Raw genomic sequence first — 12,931 nt, 5'->3', positions numbered from 1 at the left:
GGATGCCAATAGTTATACAAATTATTAGATAATGCCTCCATTAGGGTACTTTTCCATATGCCTCCCCAACGGGACTAAAGAGGAGGGTAACCCGTCTCCCAGGGACAGGAAACAACGTGGAGAGTAAAAGTTTAAAAGCCTCCTAAAAGTGGGGAACCTTCACTAAAGAAGGAATGTGCTATTTGCAAGAAGCCGTTAGCCGCCCATATTAAAAAAAACTTTGTCAAAAATGTACAAAGTCATGTCAGATGAAGCTCCATCTTTAGGTGAGAGTCTGAAATCCATCTTAAAAGAGGAAGTAAGCTGTGCTATTGACGCAATGATGGCTTTAATTCCGCAAAAACCCTCTATATCCAGATCTAATCCCTAAACTCGGATTTGATTTAGATGAGTGAAGTTTTATCTAATTCTGACTCTGCCTCATCTGACGATTAATCTGGAAGGCCTCTATGTTCTATAGAAGAGACCGATTCGTTGCTCAAAACAATCAGAGCTACTATAAATATAGAGAATTCTAAAGAGCTACACTCTATACAAGACTAAATGTTTAAAGGTCTGGGGGATAAAAAGAGGCAAGTTTTTCCTGTCCATGAAAACATATAAGAGCTCATTTCGAAGGAATTGAAGGATCCAAAAAAGAGATTGGGCATTTCAAAAATCTTTTTAAAAGAAAGTATCCGTTTAATGAATCCGATTCGGCTCCCTTGAATAAAACTCCCAGAGTCTAAGAAATCATCCTTACCCTTTGAGGATGTTGGGCTTCTTCGAAACTCATGGATAAAAAATGTGAATCAGTTCTTAAAAGATCCTGGGAAACCTGTACGTCCATGCTAAGACAGTATTGCGGCCACTTATTCTGCTAGGACCCTTTCATTATGGTTATCCCAGCTTAAGAAACACTTAATCTCTGGTTCTGCAAGAGAGGATATCTTGTCCTCCATGCCAGTTTTGAAACAGGCCTCCAATTTCTTGGCGGACGCATCAGCGGATCTGGTAAATCTCTCCGCTAGATCATTGGCTCTATCTTGGTCAGGGGATACTACCTCTAAAAGTAGGTTATGTGGTATCCCCTGTGAAGGGGACAGACTCTTCGGATCGGTACTGGATGATATACTCGATAAAGCATCTGATATTAAAAAAAAGGGGTTCCAGACAGAGTCCAAATTTTTCAATCAACGCCGCTCCTTTCGGAATCAAAAAAAGAGTAAACCTGTTCAAAAGAAGAAAGATAGTTTAGGTTCCTGGCAGCCAACGAGAGGCAGAGGTAGGGGTTTCCTGTTCAAACCGGTAAGTCCGCTAAACAATCTGGACTATGACGCCAGAGACCCAGTGGGGGGGGGGGGGGGGGGGGGGGGATTAAAAAGGTTTCTCCGCTTGTGAAGATATTTCAACATCCCCTTGGATTCTAGAGATCATTCGTCTAGGCTACAAACTGGAGTTCTCTTCTTCCTCCTTCAGTTTTTTTGTTTATCAGGAACCTTTCTGGTGGGGGAGGTCCTCGGCTTCTGGAGTCTCAGATTTTCTTATTGCTGGAAAAACATGTAGTTATCCCGGAAGATCAAAAGGGGAAGGGGTTTTACTCCCCAGTCTTCCTGGTGAAGAAGCCAATTGGTTCTTTCTGGGCTATTATCAATCTAAAGTGCATCAACAAGCACATGACATACAAGAAGTTCAATATGGAGACGGTCAAATCAACTATCAATCTGTTGTCACAGGATTATTTCATGATAATACTCTACTTAGAGGATGCCTACTATCACGTCCCCATACATGTCAGTCATCAGAAATATCTGAGATTTGCTGTCTTCCTGAAGGATCACCTGGTTCATCTGAAGTTCCAAGTTCTCCCGTTCGGTCTCTTGTCTGCCCCCAGCATTTTTACAAAGCTTGTGGCAGAAATCTCAAGGTTTTTTTTTTTCCATCGAAAGGAAATTCTGTTCATTCCTTATTTGAATGACTTTCTTATTGCAGCCAGTTCGGTACATCTTCTTCAAGCAAATCTGCAAGTAGTAAAATCCACACTTCAATCTCTGCTCTGAAGATGAATCTGGGGAAATCAGACTTAGTTCCCCTGCAGAAAGAAAGTCTTTCTAGGAATACTTCTAGACTCCCATCTTATGACATCTTTTCTCCCACAGCAAAAGAAACAGGACATTATCTCAAGGAACTCTTTATTCAGGTTACTTCACAGGGTGTGCTTCAGAGAAATTATGGTGATTCTGGGTCTAATGACTTCAGCTATACCGGCGGTCAAGTGGGCCCAATTTCATGGAAGGACTCTGCAGAATTTCCTTCTAAATTCCTGGGACCGAAGCCAACTTTCCCTGAACAAGAAAGTATCCCTGCCTACTCGGGTAAAGAATTCCCTGTGGTGTTGGCTGAATCCAAAGAATCTGAACCAGGGGGTACAATGGCGATCTGCAAATCAGATAGTTATAACAGACGCAAGCAGATCAGGCTGAGGTGCCCATTGCGGAAATGAACTAGTATAGGGGGCAGGGGCATAACTATAGGAGAAGCAGCTGCTTTGGGGCCCTGACCCAGAAGGGGGCCCATCCAGGAGGAGGAGGACTAAAAGATTTTGTCAGGGCCCCCTCAACAGTATTACACAATGAAATTATATACAGTGACAGTAAAGACAGTGTAGAAAACGGATGGAACAGCTGCCGGGCCTGGTCTGAGAGAGCGATCTTTACTAGCCACAGGAATGGGGGCGGCATGAAAGGAAGGGGTTGCGAAAAAATCCTGGGGGAGGGGGGCCCCATTCAAAAATTTGCTGTGGGGCCCAGTCATTTCTAGCTACGCCACTGATAGGGGGGCTGTAGTCCGGAACTTCTTCCTCTATCTTCAAACTCAAAAGAGCTCTTAGCAGTCTGTGGCACTAAAAAGCTTCCTTCCGACCATCTATCTAGGCAGGGGATGTCAAAATCTTGTTGGACAACAGATCAATGGTGACATATATAAACAAAGAAGGCGGAACAAGGAGCCAGAATCTGTCGGACAGCATCCAGAATATTCTCCTGGGCTCAGGTTAATCTAAATTCAATTTCAGCAGTCCATTTAAAAGGGGAAGAGAATTGTCTGGCAGATTTCTTGAGCAGAAAATAGTTAAAATCAGGAGAATGGAGCCTGAAAAAAAATCTATATTCACAAATCTGCAAAAAATGGGAATCTCCAATCCTGGATCTCTTTCCCTCCAGAGTAAACAAACTAGTGAATCGATGTTATTCCCCCTCATACAAGGACGATCCGGTGAGAATGGATGCCTTTTCGGTTCCCCGGCTTGTAGGGATGCTGTATGCCTCCCCCCCTCCCGATCTCTGATACCGAGAGTTCTCACAAAGGTAGTGGAAGAAAGATACCAGTTAATCCTAATAGCTCCATACTGGCCCAAAAGAACATGGTTTCCTCTACTGCTGAACCTCTTAAAAGGAAGATTTTGGATACTGCTACAGATCCCGGATCTTCTTCAGGGTCCTGCCCAACACCCAGAGGTTCGCCAGTTAAGGCTGACAGCCTGGAAGTTGAACGGTCAATTGTGAAATCCAAAGTGCTATCTGACACTCTGCTGAGCAGTAGGAAACTGATAACATCAAAAATGTATCTTAGAACATGGAATTTGTTTCTCCGTTTTGTTGGAGCCTCTTAGGATCCCTTGGCCTCTCCTGACATTAAGGTAATTCTAGATTTCCTGCAAGGTGGCCTTGACTAAGGGTTAGTACCCTGAAGTTCCAGGTGGCAGCCTTTAGTACCTTCTTGGATGTAAAACTTGCGAAGGTAAGTTTATTCAGGCGTCGTTTTATAAAGTGGCATGCAGAATTCATCCAGCAATTAGATGCACTGTACCTCCTTGGGACCTTAACTAAGTGCTTTCTGTCCTCATGGACCTGCCCTTTTTGCTGCTTAACGAAATCTCTCTGAAACTACTGACTTTAAAAACAACTTTTTTAATAGCCATAACTTCAGATAGGGCCTGGATTTCTCCTACTATTCTATCTTGTAGGTCTCTATATTTAACCTTTTTGAATGACCGAATTGTACTGAGACATGAACCTTCCTTTTTGCCTAAGGTGGTTTCCAGGTTTCACGGTCGGCAAGAAATTTCATTGCCTACCTTTTGTCCACAGTCCGCCAGGGAGAGACAATTTCACAACCTTGATGTCTGTAGATGTGTCTTGGTCTATTTGGAAGCTTCTAATCACATGAGAAAGTCAGATCGCCTTTTAATCCAGTATAGACAGAACAGAGGCCAGGGGGCTTCAAAAACCATCTCACGCCGGATAAAAATGACACTCTATCTCTTACAAGTTAAAAGGTGTGTCCCCCCTGCTCCCCTGTTGATCTGAAAACTCATTCAACTAGGGCGATAGCAACCTCCTGGGCAGAAGGGGCCTCTGCTTCATTGGCCCAGATATGTCAGGCGGCCACCTGGTCCAGTCTGTCTACATTCTTTAGACTTTACATACTAGATGTTGTTGCTAATAAGGATCTGTCCTTCAGTCGTAAGGTTTTATCTGCAGTGGTCCCCCCCAATTATTATTATTTTTTTGTTATTCCTCCTGTTTAGTACCGTTGGGCAGGCATATGAAAAAGATTATAATTACACTTACCGTTAATTGTATTTTCCATTTAGCCTCCACAACGGCACTGGAGATTTCCACCCTAATTTTACTCTTTTGTTAATATTATGAAAGTTTTGTTGTGTCTCTTTTTTGTAATCTTTCTCCCAGATAAAAATCTTATTCAGCATCCTCTTGTGTTCTTGGATATTTACTGGACAAGGTAAAGGGAAGGAGGCTTTTAAACGTTCACTTTCCACGTTGTTTCCTGTCCCTGGGAGGCTGGGTACCCTCCTGTTTAGTGCCATTGTGGAGGCTAAATGGAATATCCATGTGTAATTATCATTTTTTTTGTGGCACTTTTACATGCAGTTTTTGAGCCAAAGCCAGGAGTAGATCTATCAGAAAGGAGAAGTACAAGTCCTTCCTTTATAGTGTGCTCCACGTTTCCTTATCACGAAAAAAAAAAAAAAAACTGCCTCAAAAGCTGCAAACTTTTATTGTTTTCCCAAAAAAGGCTACCCTTTGGGCTCATGCACGCGACCGTATTTTCTTTGTGTCGGTTGTGTTTTTATTAGGACCGTATGTAAATCCATTTATTATAATGGGTCTGCAAAAAATCAGAAGTTACTTCTGTGTGCATTCTGTTTCCGCATGTCCTTTTATTGTCCGCATAATAGACAAGAATAGGACTGTTCTATTAGGAGCCAGCTGTTCGGTTACGCAAAATACAGAATGCACACGGACGTCATCCAGATTTTTGGTGGACTGCCAATACATACGTACGGTCGTGTGCATGAGCCCTTAACCTGCAAATTCAGACCACCATGGTTGGCTGTCACTCGTGGGCCAGGTTTACCTTTGCTTCAGGCAGCAGAATTGCAGCTTTCATTATTGTCTGCATCTGCTCAAACAATTAATTTATAATCGGCTGACTTAAGGGGATGTATGTTATATAGAATGTGGTTACAACACTTTACAAATTTTTATGTCTTTCTAGAAAAAGCAATTGAAGCTCCCAGTAGTGTGAGAAAGAAATCTGAGAATATAAAGGAATCACTGACTAGCAACGTCACCGCTAAAAGGTTTGTATCATTTTGAAAGCTTGTCATTCATGTAAAATCTGATTTTAGCAGCATATTTTTAAAAAAGTAACACCTTTATAAAAGAACTGAAATTAGACACCTTTTTAAAGGTATTAGGATCACAGACTTTTTTTTTTCTGCAATTATTTATTTATTTATTGTGCCAATAATTCTGGAAGCAACCTGCAATATGTTTTTGCTTTCATTTTGTTCCAGCAGACCCTATGTGAACATATGTATCTCCATTTATTTTCATCATGTGTACTCTTTGGTGTCCCCTACTACTTGGTAACTTAATCTGTATGTAGGGAACAGAAGAGGCCTGATGGGAATATAACTTGAGTATCAGACTACATTAGCTTTTGTTTATGACATGTATTTCTTCATTGCTATAGAAACAAAACAGTAGCCTTTTCTCGCTCGTATCATTGGGGGACACAGGAGACCATGAGTACAGCTGCTGCTGCCACTAGGAGGCGACACTAGGCAAAAAAAAATGTGCTAGCTCCTCCCCTCAGCTATATCCCTCCTGCATACTCTGAGCGAATCCGTTTTAGCTTATTGTCTGTAGGAGGCAGATCTCCCTTTGCAGGGTAGCTGCTACTGTTTTCTTTTCTTATTTTACTTACTTCTCCTTTAGGTACTGGAAACAGAGACACTTTGCCTCTCCGTTTACCTGGGGAAGAAGGCCGGTGTCTGTTCCCCTCACTGCCCGACCTCCCCCAGGAAGGCAAAGTGGACCAGGGCAGCCCAGCTCCCCTGCATCCCGCCAGCCATCGGATCACCTGCGGGATGCTCACCGGGTGAGTATGGTGGCCCCATTCTAAGGTGGAGAATTTGCCTTAGCCCTAAGTGCCTTGTCTACCACTGTGTGGTTCCCTTCTCAGGCTCGAGGCTTACGTACCTCCTGCAAGCCATGGTGGCACCCGTGTTGCTTTCTTCCTCAGTCCTTGCATTTGCAGTGGATATGGTTCTGTGGTTTCTACCACATTGCCCTCTGTTCCGTTCCATGTTTCGGCACTAGTTCTGTATGCGGTAGCTTCTACCGCATCTCTCCTTCGATAGGTGAAACCCTCACACTGGTCCTAGGTGTGGTGGTTTTGTCTACATTCCCTAGGGTGGATCTCCGGCTCATTTTATGCGACCAATGGATGCCGTTGCACCATGGCATCTTTATGCTGGCGCTTGCAGTTTTAGGCTAGTTTCACACTAGCGTTCAGGTGTCCGCTCGTGAGCTCCGTTTGAAGGAGCTCACGAGCGGTCCTGAACGCAGCCGCCCGGCCGCAATGCATTCTCAATGGAGGCGGATCCATTGAGAATGCATCCGCCTGCCATCGTTCAGCCTCCGCTCCGCTCAGTGAGCGGACACCTGAACGCTGCTTGCAGCGTTCGGGTGTCCGCCTGGCCGTGCGGAGGCGAGCGGATCCGTCCAGACTTACAATGTAAGTCAATGGGGACGGATCCGCTTGAAGATGACACAATATGGCTCAATCTTCAAGCGGATCAGTTCCCCATTGACTTACAATGTAAAGTCTGAACGGATCCGCTCAGGCTACTTTCACACTTAGAAAATTTTCAAAGTTTTAATGCAGACGGATCCGTTCTGAACGGATGCAAACGTCTGCATTATCGGAGCGGATCCGTCTGATGAAACATCAGACGGATCCGCTCCGAACGCTAGTGTGAAAGTAGCCTAGCTGATTCGTCCAGTCATTCCTGATGACATGGTCATCTGCAGTACTTCCCTTCTCTGACCAGGTATTTGCATTAGTATGCATGTTATAGCTGATGAGCCTTTCACTTCTGGTGCGCACTGTTGCAGGGTTCTACCTGGTTGGCATAACCCCCTAGTTTCTATGACATTGGTCTACCACATGGTTATTATTTCAAGCTGGACATTGGTGCTTACTGTTGACGCTGTGACACCATCAACACTGCCTCTTTTAAGAGATGAGTAATAGCTTTGACATGTCCTTATGTAGGGGACACACCTATTCAGGGCACATACTGTGCATCAACTGCTTATCCCCCTCACCGGACGGGACTATGGTGCTGTCGCATGTTGTCAATGCTAATAGATGTTTCTTTGCTGAAACGCAACACCCTTTCTACGTTATACCCCTCCGAAAGACAAGTAATTGCTCTCCCCCCAGTTCATGTTTCTGTCTACATGTCCAGTGTCCATACTCCTGAGGTTGGATTCTTACTGTTCTGGAACGCCTGCATTGTTTATTTTTTCTTATGTAAAGATTTTCTCTGGTGTTTTTGTGATGTCGGACAAAGTCATCACGTTCTCTCGTATCCCGGCCAGTATTTCTCGTATCCCGGCCAATCTATGCATTCCGCTGATGAACACATTGTCCCCTTCAGGCAGAGTCGCTACTTGGTGACAGTAGACGTCTCTGACGAATCTACACACCTACGATATTTTTGTTCTTCAGCCTACAGTCCATGCAATTTGTGGAGTATCAAACAGCTTCTTTTGTTAGAAGTTTCTTTTTAAGCAGAGATGTATGCTGTGATCCTTACCTTTTGTATTGGCTTCCATGAGTGTATGTTCTCTCTCTCTCATGTATTGTAGCCTGCTCTCTTTTAAGAATACGGTTGCTCAGTTTCCTCAGGCTGTCTAATGCCAGTCATGATATGGTCCTGGATCCAGCATCACTCGCAGTCTTCCTTTTGTACAGTGGCAGAGGTTGCTTTGGCTGCACTCTTCTCCTGCAGTGCTCTCTGCTGCACGGCTGGGATGCTATTGATCCCCGGGGACACAGTCTTTTCCTCTCCGACTACTCCCCATTTGTCTATGGTTTTTCATTTTCTACCTCTGATTGGTTCCCGTTGTGGCTTTTTGTCCTCCCTGGCCATCTCTTATCTCTGTCTTGATGAGTGATCATATTCAATACTTTTTAGTCTCTTCTCGTGCTGGTTTCTTGACAAAGGAGTGGCTACTCACTGTTTTCTTTTTCAAATTGGCCCACAGAGGTCTCCTCACGTACCTGGGAGATCCCTACAGGAATAGTCCTCGGCCAGTAATTCCTTCCAGTTTTCCCATCCTGATACTTCCATGGGGCCTATTGCCATGCAAGACATCCTGGGTTTCCAGTACAGGTCCCATTAGCAATCCTGTGGTCCTCGTTATCCGGAAGTACCTTCCGCACATCATCTTCAGTTATCAGACATGCTTATCCTTCTTGGGGATATTATGTGCTGCTATCCACATCTTCCGAAGCCTCTCGAGCCCTTGGGGTTAATTTAATTGGGTTTTCCTCTTTTTCCCAGTCTAGGACGCCATGCGTTCTACGCTCTCTGGCTGGCCGTCCTTTCCCCACATTTCTGTACGGGATCCCATGGACAGCCTTAGATTTGTTCTGGTCTTTTATTCCCTCCCCATGGTACTGCATTGGAACATCGCATGGTCTCCTGTGTCCCCCAATGATACGAGCGAGAAAACAGAATTTTTTGTGCTTGCCTGTAAAATCCTTTTCTCGCTGAGTTCATTGGGGGACACAGCGCCCACCCAGTAAGTACGTTGCTGGTTCTTTTTGAAATCTGTTTTTAAAATCTTGAAGACCTGCCTATTTTGAGATAGTACAGAGCACGGCAATTACAGTGGCCGGGTTTGGGGTGGCCCCAAAGCTTTGCTGGGTCCCCTGGACACTGTCGATGTGTCACCACGTGTTGCTGCTCTCCGGAAGAGATGGTAAGGAGTGGTGCACCCCAAGAAGAAATAAGTCCAGAAAGTCAGGGTCTGCAGTTAACCAAGGTGCTTCTTTACTGGAGGAATTCAGGTACAAAACAATACAGACGAGGCATAGGGCTGGCTTCTTCAGTCTCCTCCATGGCAGAATAAGGGTTTGATGCTGAGGAAAGGCCTGAGTTAGGTGTCCCTCTCTCTCTCAGAAGGCTGGCATCCTGGTCAATGGCCCATGGTTGGTAGCTCAGTAGTCCGGGTGGCTCCTTGGTCACAGGGATAGTGACACATGGTCTGTGGCTCTGCGTCCACATCTCTGCGTCTACTTGTGGTAACTCATGCAGTCTGGCAGACTCTCCCCCTCCAAGCACTGATCCCTAACTACAGAACATTAGGGGCTTTGACTTCTCTCCTTATATACCTTTTCTAGCTAGAGTGGAGAAGCTCAGCACAAACAGATACATTGTAACACTTTTCGTCGCTCATAGACTTACATTACAGCTTCAATGATACTCAATGGCAATGAAACAGCAGTTTTTCCAGAGAAAAACAAGTTTCCAGACATAACAACATAGCTAAGCCAGACAGTCACTAGGTCAGTCTGTCTGCATTTGGTGGTAAACGTCAGTTTTTTACCCCCTCCAAAACATGGTCGTCTTCAACCCTTTCAGGACCAGGCCATTTTTCACCTTTCTGCTCAGGTCACTTTTAGCAAATCTGACATGCCACTTTATGTTGTAATAACTTTAAAACGCTTTTACTTATCCAAGCCATTTCGAGATTGTTTTCTCCTAACATATTGTACTTCATGACAGTGGTAAAATTGAGTATAAAAAAGGTTATTTTTATTTATTAAAAAAAAAAAATACCAAATTTGCCAAACATTTGCTTTACTCTGGCGCAAATTCTTCCCCCTTCTCCCCCAGACACCTGCTGAGCCACCGGTCCTCGAGACTGCCTTAACCCTTCACGGCCACCCACCATTCTTAGGTCGGCACCTGATTATCTGGAGGATTTAACCCCTTCCTGCCTCTTGTCATTGAGGCCGGCTTCCTAGTTTAAAAAATAAATAAAATATTATAATAATAATAAGGAAATGTGCGTCCATACGGGTCCCCCTCCTCAGACGCAGCAGACGCGAAGGGTAGCCCTGCGCGCAAGCGAACTGCAGCAGGACATCTTTCTCCTCGAATATTTCCGCTCCCCCACCCTTCCTCCCTAAATCATGCTCAGACACACCCTCCCTCACTGGTGAGGGTCCGTCCAGGGAGGGGGGAGAATCTCTGATTCGGACCCTGACAGGAGTCCCAAGCAATCTTCCTGAGATTGCGTCTAGGTGGCCAGCAGTACCTTACCCCCCTTCCTTAGGCGGAGTAACTGCACTACTTCGGGATACAGTACCTGCCTTATACATTGTCCCCTGCCATAGGTGGACTAAGTACAATACCATGGGGTTCGGGACCTGCCATATGCATATCAATCGGTGGCGCGATGACATTATCACTGGTTACGTTGTGTGCTGTATGCCCTTACTTAGGTGCAATATTTGCACTCCACAGGGTCAAGGACTCGCCATATGTGCTAGTTCTCGCCGTGGGCATTCGCCCCCCTTCATAGGTGGGGTATTCTCCCTACCACTGACCAGTGCTTGCCGTATGCTTCCACCTTCCTTAGGTAGCTAATTGCACTACCATTAAATACGGTTCCGACTGTCCCGCTATCCTTCCATAGGCGGAGTGTTGCACATCACCGTGCCTTGTCACATTTCCCCCTTTCGCTAGTGATCCACTAGCGGGGAATAACTAAACATCTTCAGATGCAGCAATTCTGCAGCACCACGGCTCTAGGTGCCTTCGCTTATTTCCAAGAGGGCGTGGCAACAGTCGGTACTCGCAGGTGTCCGGCACTCTTCCTCTAGTGCTATATGGGTGCCACCAGTGGACACGGTGGCTATTCCTCATGGTTTACTTCTTTTTCCTTGGTGCTGGTTTTGAGCATGATTATAACATCCTCTGTCTTCTCAGGGGGTTCCTAGCATCACTTGTGTCCCAGAGACTCCCCTCTCCATGGGCCTCCGTTGTTCCAGTCGTTCCTGATATTGTCCGCATCATTACGTAATGCATATTCCGTTGCACATATCTAGTGAGTACATTCCAGCGAGTCGACTATTTTCACGGACTCCGTATTCTCTATCCACCACTCCGCCTTCTCTGGGGAAGTGGTTATGCTGGCAACTCTGGTTTAGCTCCTACAGCTTGTTTTCCTCCACAGGTGCAGCTTTTCGCTAATGTTTGAGTTCATGGTCGCTGCAGTGGGACATCCCCCTCAGGTAGGGGTCCTACACTGGAGCGAGCTTGGCAGTTGCGCCTGTTCAGCGCCCTTCCAGGTAGAGTTTTTAAGGTTAGCTCTACTTAACTGGGGCAGTATGGTACGTCGCTTCTACGGATAGTCTCGGGCCTCCCCCTCAGTTTTGCGCTGACGGGTCAAGCATTTCCACTACATGTTTGGGTTCTTACTGCACAGCCCTTCGCCAGGCGGTGGACTCTTTTAGCATCGGATTTGGTGGCCTCTACGGGTGTCCCCCCTCCTCTGCTGGGTTATGGGGCTAGCAATGCAGTGTGACTTCCCTTGCCTTGCTTTCTTCTCAGGCAGAGTTTTTTTGCACGACCACTTAATCCTTGGCTACTACTGTATAGCTTCGGTCTTAGACAGGGTATGGGCTTAGACCTAGCCTATTCTTCTCCTGTCTTTTCCTCCTCTGGCTCATGGTTCATAGCCACCCTGTATGCCTTGGTAGTTCCTACGTTGCTACCTTCCCTGATATGCATTACACGGGGTATTCGTTTGGTGGCTTTCCATTCCAGGCATGATCTGGTCTTAACTGGTGGGCTGTGGCGACCTCCACATTCCTCCTTCTACAGGGACTCTTCCATTAGTCCGGGTGTGCTAATGGTATCTACACAAAAGTTTCCCCATCTTCCCAGGGTTCTACAGAAGATCCGAATGGAGGACATTCTGACATATCCTAGTCGCTCTGAACTGACCCGTCGCGTGTGGTACGCCGACCTCGTTCTTCTTCCTGGAGACGTCCCTTGGTCACTGCTGCTCAGGCGTCCTTCTTTCAAGGGGTCCGGTTTTACATCACCATTTCAATGACTGCGTGGCTATTGAGACTGCCATTCTGACGTGGAGAGGGTTTTCGGCGGATGTCTTCCGCACTATGATTCAGGCCAGGAAGCCTGCATCTATTATGGGACCTGGAGATCCTTTCTGGGCTTCTGTGAAGCCGGGACATCCCCTCACTTCGTGGTTTTCTCTCCCCACGGTCCTATCCTTTCTACTTTCAGGGTTGGACCTTGGTTTCTCGATGGGTCAGGTGTTGGCGCTTCTGTCCTGGGGCAGCTTTCCAGCATCCTCTGGTGCCCATGGGAATCTTCCTTCAGGGAGCGGCACATATGGTTCCTCTGTACCGTCCTTACAGCCTTGGGATCTGAATATAGTTCTCTCAGCGCTCCAGTCCTCTCCCCTGGAGCCCTTGCGGGCGTTCTCTCTCCTGCTCCTGTCCTAGACGGTAGTTTTTCTTGTGGCTATCACTT

The 12,931-nt window shown here is 46.0% G+C and overlaps 1 protein-coding gene across 3 annotated transcripts in view; it reads left to right on the top strand.

The window, feature by feature from the left end:
* Positions 1-12,931, top strand: part of LOC120989755 — a 329,530-nt gene that overhangs the window by 220,731 nt on the left and 95,868 nt on the right. For all 3 annotated transcript variants that reach the window (XM_040418048.1, XM_040418047.1, XM_040418050.1), the window contains one exon: positions 5,560-5,644. In XM_040418048.1, the coding sequence (XP_040273982.1) occupies positions 5,560-5,644 (85 nt within the window). The remainder of the gene's footprint in view (positions 1-5,559; positions 5,645-12,931) is intronic.

The sequence above is a fragment of the Bufo bufo genome, chromosome 2, assembly GCF_905171765.1.
Source record: "Bufo bufo chromosome 2, aBufBuf1.1, whole genome shotgun sequence".
In the NCBI taxonomy this organism is placed as follows: Eukaryota; Metazoa; Chordata; class Amphibia; order Anura; family Bufonidae; genus Bufo; species Bufo bufo.
The sequence above is the reverse complement of the archived record's forward strand: the minus strand, read 5'-3'. Positions and strand labels throughout refer to the sequence as shown.